An 18,699-nucleotide genomic window follows, 5' to 3' on the forward strand; every position below is an offset into this window, starting at 1 on the left:
CTGTACTAAACTACCTTCCAGGTAAGTGTTAGGATTTGAGGTTAAAAGTCTACAGTACATATTGTGTTTTGTATAGAATTTTATCTAATGAGCGTCTTGTGTATAAATACAGAATTACATGTATTATATTATTTCGTAAGTTTATTATTGAACAAAAATATGTTAAGTGAACAAAATTTTTAACTGATACTGGCAGAAGTAAAGCTGTGAGGACGGGGCGTGGGTCATGCTTGGGTAGCTCAGATGGTAGAGCACTTGCCCACGAAAGGCAAAGGTCCTGAGTTTGAGTCTCGGTCTGGCACACAGTTTTAATCGGCCAGGAAGTTTCAAAAATTTTAACAGTTCCATCAGAATGGTCAAAATACTAATGAAGCAGGTGGTGTATAAAAAATGCTTTCTACTCAGTGTGCCTACCTAAAAGTTTGAAAAATTTACGCTAGTTTACTTTTTTACCCAGGTACCCCATTGCTATCTGCAGGGTCATACTGACAAACTGCAAAACTGTGTCTATGACGTTTTAATGAAATTGGCTGGTCCATTTTCAGAGGAGTGCTATTATTTTAAAAACAACCCCACCATTGCTCGAATTCTTGCAGACTCCAGTTATCATATTGTTGTTTGTGCAGTAACATAAAAATGGGAGTAAAACAGTACTTTGCAGTACGTAGGCACTGTCTGTCTGGTACTGTCTAGAAAAATTTTATCTATGTTTAAGATCTTAAAGTCTACCATTTTTAGAGTCTTCTGTATTACCAGTATTTATTGTTTAGACCAGTGGCAAGTACTTATTTAGCATTATGAGTGTTGACTCTGTTGATGCTCAACAACTGCATTGTGTATCATTAATTCAAGGTCATTGAAATGGTAGAAGGGATAAATATATTTTGAATTCAGGAATTCAAACAATATGTAGAATAACAGATTGCAAGCCAACCATATAAGAAATCTTCTTAAGGAAACATTATTTATTCTTAATCAAAAATTGTACAAAATGTAGAGGATATTCAATTCTTTGTGAAACAATCACTATGGGCTGAAACATCATTTTAATTATGTCTTCAGCTTCCAAAACAGATACACACATACACACACACACACACACACACACACACACACACACGCACCTTAAGGGAAAATAGTTGTGTTACTTTGAAACAATTCATTGTCTGCTGCTGCCATTGACATAAGCTGAGCAGATATTTGAGGAATAAATATGACTGAAACTGCTTCATTAACATGAAATATGACAGTGATGAATCTATTTTTTTAATAATGATAATTCAGTGTTGTTATCTTTGATTACTATCATCAGCATATCATGAGGAAACTACAAAAATACATTACTGGCAGTGTAATTGTTGAGATAAGTCTAATTTGCTGGATAATCTCTCAGTTTTATTGCATTGGTGAGGGAATAATTTCATAATTTCGGATATTATATGGATAATTGTTTAAATTAACTACAGCATCAGATATTTTTAATAAATAAAATATTACAGTGACTCATGTTTCTCACATGGGACTTCAATATTTATTGAAACATTCAGTCTCATTTAGAATCTCTTAAAATTATGAGCTTCCATTCTAATGTAATAAGCGTTTTGACCACCTAATGATTGTTTATTCAGAAGTCTTCACCACAAGATTTTTTATATGCATGTCTCAGCTGTTTACATCCGTTGACCCTCTGAATCTCTCCAGCTTACTCCATTCCTGCCATTGCTTTGTATTCTAACAGAACTAACCCTTGGGTCTGTGTTCACTTCTGAAAGGCCATCATAAGCACGATTCACTTGACCACCACCATTGACTTCAAACATATCCTTCACACTCATGCTTGCAGAAGAAGCTCTGTGGCTGCGAGGTGGTGGTACTATGTTGTTGTTACCAGTGAGCCCATATTCGTTACTAGCACCAAGTGTTTTCATTTGAGATTTCCGCCTCTCTGCCATTACTGAATTTCTCCGGACCTCCAAAGCTTTAATAGTTTCTTTCCTCATTGTTAGCTTCCTTCCAAGAACGGGAGTACCTGTAAGAATGTAAATAATTCAGCATTTCAAGAATGATTTTTTTCATTTATGTCATTATCTTGTCAGTACTTTAAGTTGCCTATGTTCCATAAAAGATATCGAAAAATGTGAATTGTAAGAGGCACAGACAAATGAAGTGGTTGGGAAACTTAAGAAGATAGTAGCGGAAATGCCATTGAACTAAACATATTTCTTCAGAGGTGTGTGCTTTGAAATAGTTTATTGGTGAAAAAGATGATTACATCATAATGCAATGTAAGTATTGTATTCATTCATGTATTTAGTCATTCACAGTGCATGGAGATACATTGTACAGGAAAAAGGAAGGAAGTTTCTGAATGCAGAATGACAAGAAAAAGAAAATATGTAAAATTTATATTGCAAGAAAAAATTACTACCACTTTCATATTCTCTGAAAGAAATTCCTATTTATTGCATGTGTGGCAAACTAGGACTCAATCCTGCAAACTACCTTTTTATTAAACAATGCCATACTGCTTTATCTGAGAATGTTTCGTAGCTTGTCTCAAACTGTTATCTTACTGTTCCCTGATCTTACTTCTTTCTCCTTTTTTGTGCTTTAAATAATGAAACACTGCCTACAAGAGGTAGATGTGCATCTTAAAGTCACAGTTTAACATAGGGGGGTATGTCACAAATAATCAGCTGAACATCTATTTTGCAAAAGAGAAGTAACTGCTACTCAGAATTTCTAGTAGAATATGCTGGATTTGTAGCATATATCTGTTATATTATGTGAGGATACAAAATTGGTCATGCTAAATTTACCACAGTGACCAGAATTTATGACACCATAGAAGAATATAATCAAATTTGCCTTGATATTAATATTTAAGTATGATAGAATGATGGTACGTGTTTTGGTTCTGTGTATGTTTCAGACACTCCTGGATGTTACAGAAGTGAAAGCATGCAACCAGTGGAGCTGATAACAAATACATTGGGTAAGAAACAATGTGCCATGTTGAACTGCTGTAGATTTACATCCAGAAAGTTTCCTAATAATCAGCAAGGAGCAGCATTGCAGTTTTTTTATTCCATAAGGCTTGTAGTAATATTATTCTTGTTATTATTATGGTTACTGATAATACCATCCACATGAGCTGCCTGTAAAGGGGAATGCAACCAAATGTTCTTTGATGGAGACACTAGATGAACATTGTTCATTCAAGTTTCTACAGCTTGTAAATCTTCTGCAGTAATGTGTGTCAATGGATTGCTGAAACACTTTCATGCATATGATACTATCTTCCAGAATACCTTTTGAATTTCATATCTTAGTTCTATTTGAGAGTATATGGGTTCAAATCCTTGTTCAGTGTCCTTATTTAGGTTTTCCATAGTTTCACAAAATCACTTAAGGCAAATACCAGGATGGTTCCTTGGAAAAGGGCATGACCAGTTTTCTTCTCCATCCTTCTCCCAATCTGAGCTTGTGCTCCATCTCTAATGACCTTGATGTCCACAAGATGTTAAAGCCTAATGTTATTACCTTCCTCTAACTTCCTTAATCTGACAGACATATTTATTTCAGCTAATGTTTTATTAACAAAATACTAATTTTTATGCTAACATTGGGACTGTGTTCATGTGGTATCTAATGTAGCAACTACAAATAGCAAGAATTTTTTCCAGATAGCACATTGTTTCATGGTTATTTGATGATTCCTCGTTGCCCTGCTATTTTAACAAACAAATGCATGAATTATCCTCTAAATGTGTGAATTACCTTGTTACATTCTGGCTGCAGTGGCCAGAAATACTGATCATGTGTGCAGTAGTTGGTGCTTGTTTGTGCAAATGTGTGTATGTTTTGTTTTCTTTTCAAAGAAGGCTTTGGCTGAAAGCTCATGTGTAACAGTTTTTTCTGTCTGCTACTCAAGGTGTTATCTTTACAGTGAGTAACAATCAATCCTTTTCATAGAACTTTGGTAGGTGCTGTAAGGCATATAGAACTGTATGTTCATGGGTCTTCAAATTATCTTACATAGATTACTTCCATGATGGGTAGAGGCCACACAGTGCTTGTCACTTAATGGTTTTCAGTCTTTAGCTCTCCCAGTCCTCCCAACTGCCATCTTTCAACCTCCTTTCTTCCTTTCAGGCACTGTTCTTTTTTCCCATTATGTCAGTGATAATCTTCTTTTCCTTCTTTGTGTTGAAATAGATACTACACCTCTTTTTGGCAATATTCATCTTGCATTCTCACTATGTGTTTTTGCCTTTGTCATTATACCCTTTGATAGAAGTGTTATTTAGTTCTAGATCTACAGCATTTCCACCAACTTTTAAATATTCCTTCTTTTCTGTTTGTAACTACACCCTATTTTGAATATTCCTTCATTATTTTTCATATTATAAAGCTTCTTCACTTGTCACGAGTTGAATGTCCATGAATAAGAGGCTATTTTGATTACTGGTGTCTGAGAAAAACATCCAAATTTGACCAGTGAGAATATGGATGCTCTGTATATATATGCTTTTGTCTTTATAACTTATAGAAGCTAATGAAAGGTGAAGCTCTTGCTTAAATCTATAACATGTTATGTATTGAAGTAAACTCTGCTAGTAAAACCCTGATCAACCACGCTGAGGTTGGGCAATGAGCCAGCACCTCATTCTTCATAAAAGAAATTTTGACTTGAAATAAAGGAGAGATACAGTTCCACATCCTTGATGTTTTCTCATTCTTGTTGAGGAAGATAGGTTTCTGGATATGAGTAGGTGTTGATATCTAAAATATTTTCCTGTGAAACTGTGAGGGAGGTTATATGATCTGTGTCTGTAAAGACACACGCTTTTGTCATTTATTACTGTATACAGAACAAGTGAACTCATTACACTAACCTGGCTTAATAAAACTAATAGAGGAAATAAACAGAAAAATTACAGGGGATCATTATGAGTTTTATGAGATAACGATAGTGTTGAAGCAACTTGCAAAGTTGAGTGAGATACACTTTCAGGTGATTTGTCAACAGTTACGTAATGTCTACAGGACTTTCATCATGACTAACCTACAAGTAATTTCCATCTTAAATAATGAATGGCATGTTATTTCACTGTTGTTGTGCACAAGGCAGTTTTGTGTGAATAGGAACAAGATATTTCATGATTGGTGAGGTAGTACCATTATGGTTATATACAATTATTACATTTTTGTGATGCAGCACAAAGTAAAATGGACATTCAGTTGGAAAGGGGTAAAATGTGTTTCATAGAGACTGTTCTCATAAAATATAGCTTCAGCCAATAGGCATGGCATATAAAGATTCTGTAGGTATTTATTTAGTGTTATTTCAGTGAACAGAGATCAGCTCCAAGTCATAGACGAGACTAGATGAATACTGCGAAGCTTTACTGAGGCTGTTCACTAGTTTTTATGTACAACTGGCTGCCAGCTTTTAGAGTCCACCAGAAATGTATACACAGTTAGTCAGGCTCTGTAAAGTCTGATATTGTCATTCAGTTTGAGTTACAAGTGTGCTGGACAGATGTTAGTACTTTCATCTTGGTATTGAGAAAACAAGATGGATGGAGCACACTAGACATTCGAGCAATGAAAATCTATTGTGAAGCGGTTTTTCAAGTTTGATAATTGAAGTGTAACATCAGGGAAAGCAGGAGTTTGAAACAGAGCTGCCAACCCACCTAACAATTAAATGCATCATTGACAAGTTTCAATTGCATGGAACAATTTGTGATATTCACAAAGGAAAATCAGGAAGACAGCATACAGCTACAAGTCCAGCTTTGTTGGCTCTCGTGTTGGAAACATTTGTTAATTTTCCACAGAAGTCTGCTACACAGTTTTCATGTGAAGAGGAGGTTAACAGCACAAGTGTATGAAGAATTCTGAAATCTGCCAAGTGGAAAGTTTACATTCCGTGATTACTGCAAGCGAATACAATTTTGCCAATGGTATCAGCAAAACTGATGATGAACAATTTGTGACAAAGGTAGTGTGGAGTGATGAGGCACAATTTAAATTTAATGGAATCATGAATCAGCATAACAGTGTGTACTGGGCACCAGAAAATCCGTATATGTATGTGAATAAAGCGGTCAATCTGTCAGGGGCTCACGTGTGGTGTGGACTATCAACTAGGGGCTCAGTAGGACCCTTTTTCTTTGATGCTACTGTCACTGAAGAAGTGTACCTGGAAATGTAACGCACATCAATTTTGCCAGGTATATGTGTGCTTTATGGAGCTGATGAAGAGGTCTTCTACCAACAGGATGGGGCACCACTACACTACCACCTAGCCATACGAGTTTTCCTGGCTGACTATTTTCTAGGGCATTAGACTGGATGAAGAGGGCCCATTGAGTTCCCTCCTTGGTCACCAGATCTAACACTTATGGACTTTGACTTGCGGCAAACTGTGAAAGATGATGTCTATTGACATAAGCCACACATGCTGGAGGAACTTCGCAATGAGATTACAGCGACATTTGCAACGATCTCCGCCGTAACATTGACTGATATAGTTGCGGCAACTGCTGGTCATTCTGTTATGTGTGTAGCCACTAATGGTCAACATTTTGTACATTTAAAGGAACCATGTGCTAAACAGAAGGTTGTACAACATGTGTGATCAATTATTAAATGTAAAATAAACACATAAATAATACTTTTCATTCCTTAAAGTGTGTATATATTTTTCTGGAAGACTCATCATTAGCTTTCCCTATTTAATGCATACTCTCTGGAATATCTCCTGTATCGTGTAAATGATAGGAATTCAATACATGGCCATGCTACAAAAAGTTGTTGACCAGGGTGCGGACTTAGTTTTTTACTGTTGTTCAGAAGTACTTTGGTGGGAAAAATAGTATTGTTTATTCTTTCCAACTGTAGCAGATTGCACAGGGTTCTAGCTTCCTCTTATTTACATCAACATCTGCTATTCACATGTAAGTGCATGACAAATGGTTCATTGAACCACTTTCAAACTAGTTTTTGATCATTCTACTGTTGAATAATGCATAGGAAAAATTAACAACCATATATTTCTGATTTCTATTTTTTTACTATGAAGATCATGTCTCTCTGTGTGTGTGATTTTGTGAAAAGATTTCTCTGCATTGAAAAATGGCTTTGTTTTAATGGGTGCTACCCCAATTCGCATATCATATGCGTGATACACTCTGCCATATTTCACAATAATACAAAATGAGATGCCCTTCCTTGAACTTTTTTGATGTTCATGTGGTAAGAGTCCCATGCTATGAAATACTCAAGAAGATAAGCAAGCATTGTAAAGGCAGTCTCTTTAATGGATCTGTTGCAGCTTCTAAGTGTTCTGCCAATTAAATTCTGTCTTTGGTCTTCTCTACAACATTTTCTATGTGATTGTTTCAATTAAAATTGTTTGTACCTGTAATCACTGGCTATTTAGTTGAATCTACAACCTTTAAATTTATGTTATTTAGCCAGAAAAGTTTCTTAATGCAGTTCTCAGTTATTGAAAGTCATAAAAATGTTAAAAGCCATAATGTTAGGTAAGAAATAATGATTGGTGAAAAACTGTCAGTGGAATCATCACACCATATCTCATCACTAGGTGCTGTTTTAACATACCTGGAACATTCCCATCAGCTGTCATATTGAAAAAGCGCTGTTTGAAAGCAACATCAAGTGTTCCAATAGTCCTTGTCTTCTTTCTCTGCCTTTCCAAGTTATGGATAGTCCGCCTGTGTTCAGGTTTCTGAGCACCTGAGTCATTCTCATAATCACCATCTAAGTCACGTAATCTCTGCATATTCTTTGCTATTTCCATGAAGTTTTTGTCTATTATAGAGTCCTGTGACAGATCTTCCTTCTGTGGAAAAAATTATTCAACAAATAAAGATCAGTAAAATTTAAAGGAAATAGTTGCTTTCATAATTATACTACAGTTCTTTGTCAATGGCAGCTTCCTTTAGGATCTAATAATTGTCTAGCATATAATGCTGTTTAACAGCGATAAGAAAATAAGGCAGTAAAATACATGTTCCAGGCAATGATGTACTAATTAACATACTGCTTGAAGGAGAAAATTCCAATTAGCATATCAAGTGTTTTATTTTACACTTTGTTTATTGTCTATAAATTCTTACCTTTCTGTTAAAGCACCACCTAAGTTCTGTGGATGCAAGTATATGTGACAGTGTTCCAAATCGGTGAAATAACATAGCCACAAATTGTATCACCAAAATCAAAGCAAAGAAGAACACAAATACCAAACCAATGGGCTCAAGCTGCAGATACTCTTTGGTTATGTGAACCTTAGCAAAGAGAAAAATTTAATGCAATTAAATAAGAATATATTACAACAAGTTTCATCATTTTATAGATTGTAAAAATATTTATCAAGCAAAATTTTCTGATAATTTATAAAGAAAAAAGGAAAAAAAGAAAAGTTTGTGAACATTGCCAATCACCATCAAAAGAGTAGTAACTTCGAGCACTGTAAATTCCTGACACCTGACTGCCCCGTATGTGAATACCAGTAACTTATTTATGTCAAATGAGCTGCAGTAGTATTCACTGCACTGTCATGATATTACTAAATACTTTGAAAAGGTCAAGGTCTGTGCATACCCATTCATTCCACATAATAGAAATCTTCTACTTTTATCCATACAGCTTTTGTTTCATCAAACAACTGTCTCAAATATGAGACACTACATGTACACTGTATGGAAGAATAGATCATTTACTGAAGATCAAATCATGGCTCATGGATACAGCTCACTGGACTTAAAATTTCTTTAGGTTATCCAACCTTTCTCAGAGGGCTGTGCAGTAGGCAGTTATGGCTCTTCTATTTTTAAAGATAAAAACCGTAAGTTGTGTTTGCAGATGTGCAGACTTCTGGCATGCTGCTGGGTATCAGTGCTTCCCTATCCCTTATACAGGCCATGCACAGCATATACCGATTAAATTTATGTATGGAAATCATTAAACATGTACCCAGCAGAGTGTTTTTAGTGGTAACAAAATTAGGTTAGGGCAAGATACCACTTTCTTGTACCAGAGATTGTTAAAACTGAGTTTGTGCCATTGTAATGGGAACAGATAATGTCATTAATATAGTCAAACAATAATTTAGTTATTCTGAAGTACAAAACTTTGTTTTATCAAAACTCGCCCCCTTCATTTGCAACTAAATAACAGTCTTACTTCTGTGTTATTTATTGGTGTTCCCATGTAAGATGGAGATGACATACATTCCAGTTATTGCCTATGTGATAACTTGGAAGAGGCTCACTATTCATTTATGTAGCGAAATGGACTATACTTTCAAAATTGGGATTTGTCAGTAATTTGAGAAATGTAGAACACAGCTAATCTTATAAAAATGTATGAGGTAAACTGTCTTGAGACATGTGGAAATAATATGACCATACACTGCAGCACAAGATTACTAGCTTTGAAGATGATTGGCAGAGCTCTCTACTTTAAAAGTTAGTCATATAATTGTATGTATGCCTTTTTGAAGGAAAATAAAATACTCAAATATTCTGAATCAGACGAAGGAGACCATACGTTTCAGCAGTTAAAACTACTACTATAAACATTCAGTAGTAAGTGGTGAGCTGGTACAAGAAAAGATACTGCTAGCTTCTTCATATATGTCATGAGTCAGTAAAACATATACATATTTCCAAGGCTGAGGTTTAATATCTGTACATATGGGTGCTGGCTGTTGGTACTTCTGAAGGAGAAAACCAAACTGAAAGCTAGGAGGAAATCTATGTTCCTTTCATGATTGTGGTGCTGTAGTAGATATACTATAACATTCTGTTCTTTTGTTTGTCCTCTTCTCAGTACCTCACACTCAAGGTGGGTAGCAAGTGAGACAGTACAGTGATTTAGGTTTTCTGCAGTCTCTAAATCTTTTCAGGTAAATTCCAGGTTTTGTACTTCAAAAAGTCTGATTTCAATTCACAGTCCTTATCAGACTTTGAACTTATGCAATTTCTGTAATAACTGTGCTATGTAAAATAGAATAATATGTATCACAGTTGGTCTTATAATGAATAATAATGATGAATCTCATACAAGAAAATAAGTCATCAGTCCATAAAGGAAAGATATACAGGGTGTATCAAAAAGAATCATCTGATTTGGCACATCTATGTTTCTGAAACTAATAAACATGTGCAGTGAATTTTGTTCTTTGATGAACGGGAAACTCAAAAAGATTTTTTCATACTGATTCATAGGTGCTCAATACTGCACAAAGCATAAACATAAAATGCTTTCTGTTGTCCTGCATGGCGTATGTCAATTCAGTATTCAAATTTTTACCACACTGCAGTGAGCAGGTCTTGGGTTACAGATTCCACTGCTGCCGTTGTGCGATGTCTCAGCTCATTTATTGTTGTTGGTAACAGAGGCACATAAACAGAGTTTTTTATAAACCCCTACAAGAAATAATCACATACAGTCAGGCTCCAAAGACCTTGGAGGCCAGTAATGTAATGCTGAATCATTTGGCCCAGTGCAACCGATCGATCATTCCATAATCCTTTGATTTAAAAATTTCCACACTTCCACATGCCAGTGCGGCGGTACCCCATCCTGTTGGTAAATGAAGTTGTTCAAATCAGTCACCAACTGTTGGAAAAGAAAGTTCTCAGGCATAGCGAGATATGTGCTTCCAGTAAAAGGGTTCTCTGCAAACAAAACTGCAGCATACACCTTTTCCCATGAAACTGCACAAAACACATTAAATTTTGGAGAGTCCCTCTCATGCTGTACAACTTCATGTGGTTGTTCCATATGCCATATTCTCAAATTATGACAGTTCACCTTTCCATTTAAATGGAATGTTGCCTAATCACTAAACACTAATCATGGAAAAAACTGTTATCCTCCATCTTGCCAAGAATGAAATTACAGAACTCCACACATTGTTCACCTTCATGAAGAGCTTGCAGTAACCGAATTTCGTATGGTTTCACGTGTAAATGTTAACACAACACATGTCAGATGGACATCGGGAGCATGCTGAGTTGTTGAGCTGTATGGCAAACGGATTTCTGTGGACTCCTTGTAAAACTGTGATGTATGCGTTCAACTTCTGTGTCAGATACTTGGGGACAGCCCAGCAATTTGCCTTTACACAAACAACCTGTTTTTTGGAATTGTTCATGTCATCATTTAATGCTCTGTACTGTAGTGGATCCACACCATAACTAGTATGAAAATCAGGCTGATCAGTTATTACTGACCTGTACTGCACAAAACATAAACACAAAATGCTTTCTGTTGTCCTGGCACCATTTTTACTATAGCTGAAATGGGCAGACACTGCTGTTATCTTGCAGAATCCATGTACAACTCAAGAATTTACGTTGTTCACACACATACCTCAAGTAACATTATAGTTATGATTTTTTTTTTTTTTAAATCGGATGGTTCTTTTTGCTTCACCCTGTATCATTTTTTGTGTTACATTGTTTATCTCATAATTCCATTAGTTTCTAAGTATTTAATTTTGTATGTTTAGATGATATAATTAGTAGCTGACTATGTTCTCTGCTGGTATAGTCTCCTGTCGTTCACCTCATTTATATTTTAGACTTTTGATATTAGTTCACTTAATTAGATTATAAACATATTTCTCATACCAATGTAACTTTTTATATGTAACTGCACTGCTCTTATATTTACAGTCATGTTTCATTAAAAAGGCATTCATAATTAAAAATAAAAAAGAACTAAAATGATTTGGTCTGAACTGAATGCTGCTCCACTAACATACACATGATTTTCAGTCAAAAAGTAGCCATAGCATCCTATTTTACTTTCAATAATCTCTGTGTAATCCAGTCTGTTTACTATTTTTGTGTTAAGTAATTTGCACAGATGTGCATGAATTAGTGTATCTTACATTTTATATATTGTACACAGTGCATCAGGCATAAATATAAAAACATACAAGACATCACACATTTACCCAAAAAGCAACAAAAATTTAATGGGTTAGAACTTCCACCAACACATATTGAAATTTTAAAGATATAGACAGGATTAATTTACACACATACTTTGTGAGTGTGGAAGAGTCATTGGCAAAAAGATGTACATTTTGATTTTACAGTGTGATATCTATTGCCTGCAACACAGATTTTCTCACAAATTTCCTACCATTGTAGAGCTTAAATGACTTGGTAGTAGTACTAGAGGGTTGATGTGCTAAAGAGTTGTAGTAGTTGGCATTGTTTCTACTGTCTATTATTTTTGTCAGTGAGAAAAAATTTTGGAATAAGTACGTAACTGATCTCTCCAAATCTATTAAGTTACTGTTGCATAAAGATAATTGCTGGAGTATAAAGACAAATGCAATGCAATCGCACAACAGAGGCTACATATACCACATCATGTGTTGGACTGTGAATAATATAATTGTATAAATAGGAAGATCCCAATCAGGAAATTATTAAAACCACAAAGAGAGATAGCAGTGCAGGTCCTAATACCACCAATAAGAGCACATAAAATAGACAACAGCAGGCTTAGCTTTTGGTATCTTAAGTTCCTTCCTCAGGGAGGAGAAGAAATTGTTGGTTTATGTTTGGTGGAAGGGGTTTTTGGGGATGTTGACTATTCTGGGAGGTATGCCTCCTGAAAGTAAAATATAGCAGTGAATAGTAATAATAGCTCATCATAATTTAAAAATAATCTCTATTTAGTTTTGTAACTCTTCCACTCTTCCATTTTATTTCATCCATTCTATTCTTCACTGTTAACTCAATGAAGTTCCATTTTGTGAATTGTAGGTACCAAAAACCCCAATAACTGAATATATTAGATTGTTTCATAGTTCCTTATGGAAGGATTGAAGATGAAGTATCTCTGTAGGTACACCATCACCTACATTTAAATCTGTACACAAATTTCAGATGTACGAAAAACCACTTTTATTTATCACAGACAAAATACACAACAGTAACACTCCAAAAACCAAACAAAATAGCACAAAGATAGTTTGTCTATACAAAAAGGTGCTTCACTGACCAAACTTGATTAATCAACCATTTTACTGTCACACAGTCTCCACCTCCTTCCCTCTCAAGTGCAGAGCACTGTAAATGAAGGGGTATTTGAACTTCACCGCACATCTGGTTCTCATGCAGAATTCTGCTGTGAAGGGTGTGTAGCCACAGGTATGTCCTGTAAGCAGGAGCCAGACATTGGCAAAGCAGCTGCTGGCGATATGGGTGTTTCAGTGCACTGCACATTAATGGGTGTAGGCATGCTGCCATCTGAGGGTGTCTGTACGACTCATACAGGCTTGGCCCTCTTAATGGACATTCTGTAGCATTTACCACTAAGGTAATATATAGTCATATGATTCGTGCAGTACAAAATTGGAAAAGGACCGGTGTATGGGGATTGCAGGGAGCTTGCATGAAATCAGTGAACAGCTTGACATGGGTGCAATCAGTCAACACATTGTGCACAAAATTTGTGGAGCCATGCTGTTAAGCTGGGGACCATTGGATGTTGCAGATATATACCTTAAGGTGCTGCACCAACTGAAGTCAGCTGCAAATCAAATGGCAATGGCAATTGGACTGAAGAAGTCTGTTGAATCCTTAAAGGCTTGCCAGAAGCCAAATTTGTGGCTGATGTACTGAGGTCCATTTTATATGCTGTTTGTTAACATTAACAGGACCATCTGGTGTGCTTGTGGTTGGTTGGTTGATTTGGTGGAGGGGACAAAACAGTGAGGGTCACCAGTAGCATTTGCCTGAAGTGATTTAGGGAAATCACAGAAAACCTAAATCAGGATGGTTGGACGTAGGTGTGAACCATCATCCTCCCTAATGTGAGTCCAGTGTGCTAACCACTGCACAACTTCTCTTTAGTGGTGTGCTTGTGTCCACTTTTTTGTAGTGACACACGAGAGCGGCTTTCAATGTTCAACGCCACCACTCGACCAAACCATTGCTGTCCAGATAGTAACTAATGATATGAGGTCATTGAAAGCCACACTTTTTAGACAATTTGGGGAAGAGGATCAACTCAAATTGTCATCCCTGCACCATTGTCATGTGAAGGGAGTGACCAAAACATGCCACCCAGGTCCTGACAAACATTTTGCTGTCATTTTGGCAGAGATGTCAGTAATTGGTACAGCTTCTCCCCATCATGTACTCCTATTCACTGCAGTGAATAGGTATTTGTAATGTTCAGAGTGTGGCAGCAAGTGAATGAGATCAATGTGGATGTGGCCAAATCTCCTGACAATTCAGAAGAAACTATGTATGCCAGGTTATGTACACTATTGAAACCTGTCTTTCTAAATGGCGATGAGCTGTGATGTCTAGGTCAGTGTTGTGAGATGCCCGTATATTTTTTCACTGTCACCCATAGCCCTATCTGCTGTATGCACAGTCATGTGGAGGGATCATTCAGTAATAGTTGTAGTTGATGGTCCGCCACTTGAGTTTTTGCGAGTTTGGTGTAGTCCTACATTTTCGCCAAGTTGTCAGTTCCAGAAAAGTAGTCACCAACTATGTCTTCCATCCCTTGAATATGATGAATGCGCATGGCTGACATATTTATACACATTCCACTGTATTTGTCCCTGCTGTAAATATTTAGAAAATACACTTAATGGTTCCAATGGTTATTTACTTTTTAATGTAGAGCCACATCAGTGGTTGGCATCTACTACCATTGCCAATGGTGACCAGTATAGGATGGGCAAGCAGCATCACCTTTGTGAAGCTCTTCTGTAAATGACTGAAAGTTTTATCCATTTTTGACATCTACAGGGTAGTACAGTTACCCATGGCAGTTTTACCAGACAGAGCATTGATAAGGGGTGTTTGCGTGGCAGCAGTCTCAGGAAGATGGCATTACTAAAATTCTACGTCCTAAAGAAATGTTTTAGTGGCAGTTATCTTTCAACTTTGGAAGGTTAGATGTAATTTGTTGAAGATGAGCAGGATATCATATGATATTTTTATTTAAGGTTTCTTAAGTAACCACAATAAAAATATTTTTTTTGAATTGTTCTGCCTTTCAGTGTTGGGGCCCTGTTGTCTTTTGTATTTACTAGTCGCCATCCATTTAATACCTATCAAGCAGAATTAGTCTATTTTGCAAATGACGCAAGTATTATAATCAATTCCAACAGACATATAGCAATATAAGATGTTGTGAATATGATTTAAAATGATTAGTGACTGGTTTTCTGCAAACTGACCGTCTCTCAGTTTTTGAGAAAATCAATCATATTCCTCTGTGCACGTCAAAAAGTGAAACAGCAGTGGCAAATTTAAAATCTCAAAAGGAGTTAGTAAGCGAGAGAGAATTTTCAAATTTCTTATGTTTGAATATTGATGAGAATTAAAAATATTCAATGGTATGAAAAATGATCATTTGAAGCAAAAAAAGTCTGGGAAACATGGGTTGTAAAACACATATCTTGAGAGCTGTGAGTTTTTCATCTTCTACACTGTGAAACAGTTCTCTTCTACTGCTAACTCTTAACTTTCCATATTTTGGCAGGTGGTAGTATGGACCAAAACAAGAAAAAAATGTTGAGTAAATGTGGACTCTTGAGTGCATACTTTAACAGCTATGAGTACTTGTTCATCATTGCTACTGTGAAAGCTATCTCTTCTATTGAACAAATGTTCATACCTCTCAAGGTATGCATTTTAGAGTGCATGATTAATAACAATTTTTTCTTCTTTCTGTCCGTATTACCTCCTCCCAAAATATGGAAAGAAAAGAGCTTGCAGTAGAAGAGATCTGTTTCGCACTATCGAAGACCACGATTTGCTCATAGCTCTTAAGGTATGGACTTTAGAGCCCATGTTAACTAGACTTTTTTGTTTTGAATGGTTGTTCCTGTCATAATCCTGAATACTGACAACTCCTCCTGACACACACACACACACACACACACACATGCACGCGCACACACACACACACTTTAGAGCTTCTTAAATAACTCACTGCAGCTAGCTTGGAACTTTGGTTATTGCATACCTTGGAAAGTGGCAGATGATTAAATTAACATACTTTGCTTCTTTTCATTTAGTAAAGTCACATGGAATTGTATTCTGGTGTAACTCATTTTTAAGCAAAAAGTCTTCACCTACAAAGGTACATGGTATCACTTGTTTTTTTTTGACTAAAATGTCACATACATATTTTCTCTCATGAAATTTGTTGTAAATAATTCATTAAACATCAGAAGAATGACATCCATGATTACAATATTATTAAGAAAATTACCTTCATTACTTTTGATTATAACTGTTTTTAGTTCAGGAAGCAGTGCATAAAGCTGTTATCATCTTTGGTAACTTACTCTATGATATTAAATGTTTGACAAATAAAAAAGTTGAATTTGAAAGTAAGCTGAAAATGTTCATTCTGGATAGTTCCTACCCCATATAAGAATTTCTATTTAGAAACTTGTAGCACATTTAATGCAAAAGTGTTACTTATTTCATAGTGTTATCAAACTAATTTTCTTTCCATTATATGAAGTAATCTGTAAATGGTCAGCATGTAGCCATACTGAAATACTGACTAAGCTAATATTCTGTAAACTTTTTCATTCCACATCACTATGATGTATCATACAAAGTCACCCATGGAACATATAACTAACTCTCCCTAAAAGGAGCAAAACCTGGTCTTTTATTTTGGTACTATTGTGAATTTGATGTTTAATCATAAATAGTAATTGTTCTTTTACATTTACTGTAGAAAAGTCTGTGCAACAGGCATTGGATAACACACAATAATAACTATTCCTTAAGAATAAGAGACACAGACAGATACATTACAGTGAAGACCATTACAATATTTAAATTTATTGGAGCACATGAGTATTAGTGTACCATGAGCTTTTTGCAAACTTTTAAATTTTTATTTCATGGGAAATGGTAGTGATAACAGATCATAGGACTGCAGCTTCAAAATGTCTGTACTTTCAATAAGTGACCGTAACTCGCTTGTCATAAATCAATAGGAGGTACTTTTTATTGTGCACTATTTCATATAGTACTGTACCAATAATATTATTAGTCTGGAATTTTCAGATATTTGTCTGTGATAAGGAAAAAATGATGACAGACATATATGACAAACAAGAAGCAGTATTTTGATTTCATTCAATCTGTTGTGTTACACTAACACATATGTGCTCCATATAATTATTTACAGTGAACTGTGAACATGAAATGAGTTATAACTAACTTTCTGCTTCCTGGGTTACAGAAAATGAGTGCAGCTGATATAAAACTGATCATTAATTGTAGAGCACCATCTTCCATAACAAGTTCCATGCCATGGTCAAGAGGAGAAGTGACATAAGGTTTGATCAATAAATGAAGCTTGAAAAAGCTTCACATATTTATATACATAGCCATATGCTCTAGATTTGTGTTTATACACCCTTGAAAGACTACTGATTGTTTGTAACTGAGTTAGTATTTCATTTTAAATCTATCAATATAAAGTTGTTGACAGATAAAAAAGTTGTTCATTGGATTCAGATAGTGCTTTTAATGTCTATTTTAGAATATGCACACAGTTCTAAAATAGCAAATGTGAATTAAAATACTAATATTCACGTAGACCATGACTGACACACCAACTTCTGGAAACCCAGTATGAAAAGACATAAATCAGCTATATCCACTGAATAAAAACTTCTCAGTGTGAGCAAATGGAAACCTAGTGTTTTATTTTACAGTGTTTTCTCATATCACATAGTACTAATTACAGTATGTGTTCTTGTTTGTAAAACAATGAGACTAGAGGTAAGTTTTAAAAAAATTGAGCTGGCAATCCCTTTTACCTAGAATGTGAATTAAATTATGTATTTCACAGCTTCTGCAAATAACAAATAATTTTGATGCACAAGAAATCACCCCCCCCCCCCCCCCCAATCTGCTCGCCCATCAACTGTCTCCCCCCCCTTCCCCCCACACACACACACACACACACACACACACACACACACACACACACACACACACATTACCTGTGACGAATCTGTAATTGTACCCTGACCCACCATGATAAAGGAAAGAATTTATTTTCTTGTTCATGAAGAACGAGAGATGATAAAATATATTAATGTGCACTAGACATAAAATCTTATAGTCTTTATTAATTTGATTTCTGTCCAGATAACTCCACTATTTATTGATCATACCTTATATTAACCAATATTTTATACTACTATCACCGCTATGTTCACATGCAGGCATGGAGACATTTATAAAAAACAGTAACACTCACACATTTAATGCACTATGTTATCTACAGCACAAGTACAAACAGTGCTGATATGTTCAGGTTTTTCAAATGAGACGTATCATACCAAAGTACTAATGTATAATTGCATGGTCCAACATATGTTTCATGAAAAACCTGTTGAGTCTAATTGTATTTGAATTGCAAAATGCCATCTTCCGTGGTACTGATTCAAAATTTGCAGAATGATCTAGTCAAGAATCTAAATTCAGAAGCATGTGAAACGGCATTGTGTGGATGATGGTGATACATTTAATACTTTTTTATTAATTTTTTTCATTGCTAAGGACATGAAACAGCAAGATGGTGATTATGAATGGAAGCAGTTCATGGAATTTCCACAGCAACAAGTTCTGT

General features: G+C 35.6%; 1 protein-coding gene across 2 annotated transcripts in view; it reads right to left on the reverse strand.

Annotated features, from left to right (window-relative positions):
* Window positions 1-945: 945 nt before the first annotated feature.
* The window catches only part of LOC124799250 (chitin synthase chs-2), a 345,843-nt gene continuing 328,089 nt past the window's right edge, over window positions 946-18,699 (reverse strand). For both annotated transcript variants that reach the window (XM_047262797.1, XM_047262796.1), the window contains exons 21-23: window positions 8,154-8,321; window positions 7,636-7,876; window positions 946-2,029 (exon numbers count right to left, since the gene is read on the reverse strand). In XM_047262797.1, coding sequence (XP_047118753.1) covers window positions 1,671-2,029; window positions 7,636-7,876; window positions 8,154-8,321 — 768 coding nt within the window. In that variant the 3' untranslated portion in view covers window positions 946-1,670. The remainder of the gene's footprint in view (window positions 2,030-7,635; window positions 7,877-8,153; window positions 8,322-18,699) is intronic.

This window comes from Schistocerca piceifrons, chromosome 5 (assembly GCF_021461385.2).
Source record: "Schistocerca piceifrons isolate TAMUIC-IGC-003096 chromosome 5, iqSchPice1.1, whole genome shotgun sequence".
Taxonomy (NCBI): domain Eukaryota; kingdom Metazoa; phylum Arthropoda; class Insecta; order Orthoptera; family Acrididae; genus Schistocerca; species Schistocerca piceifrons.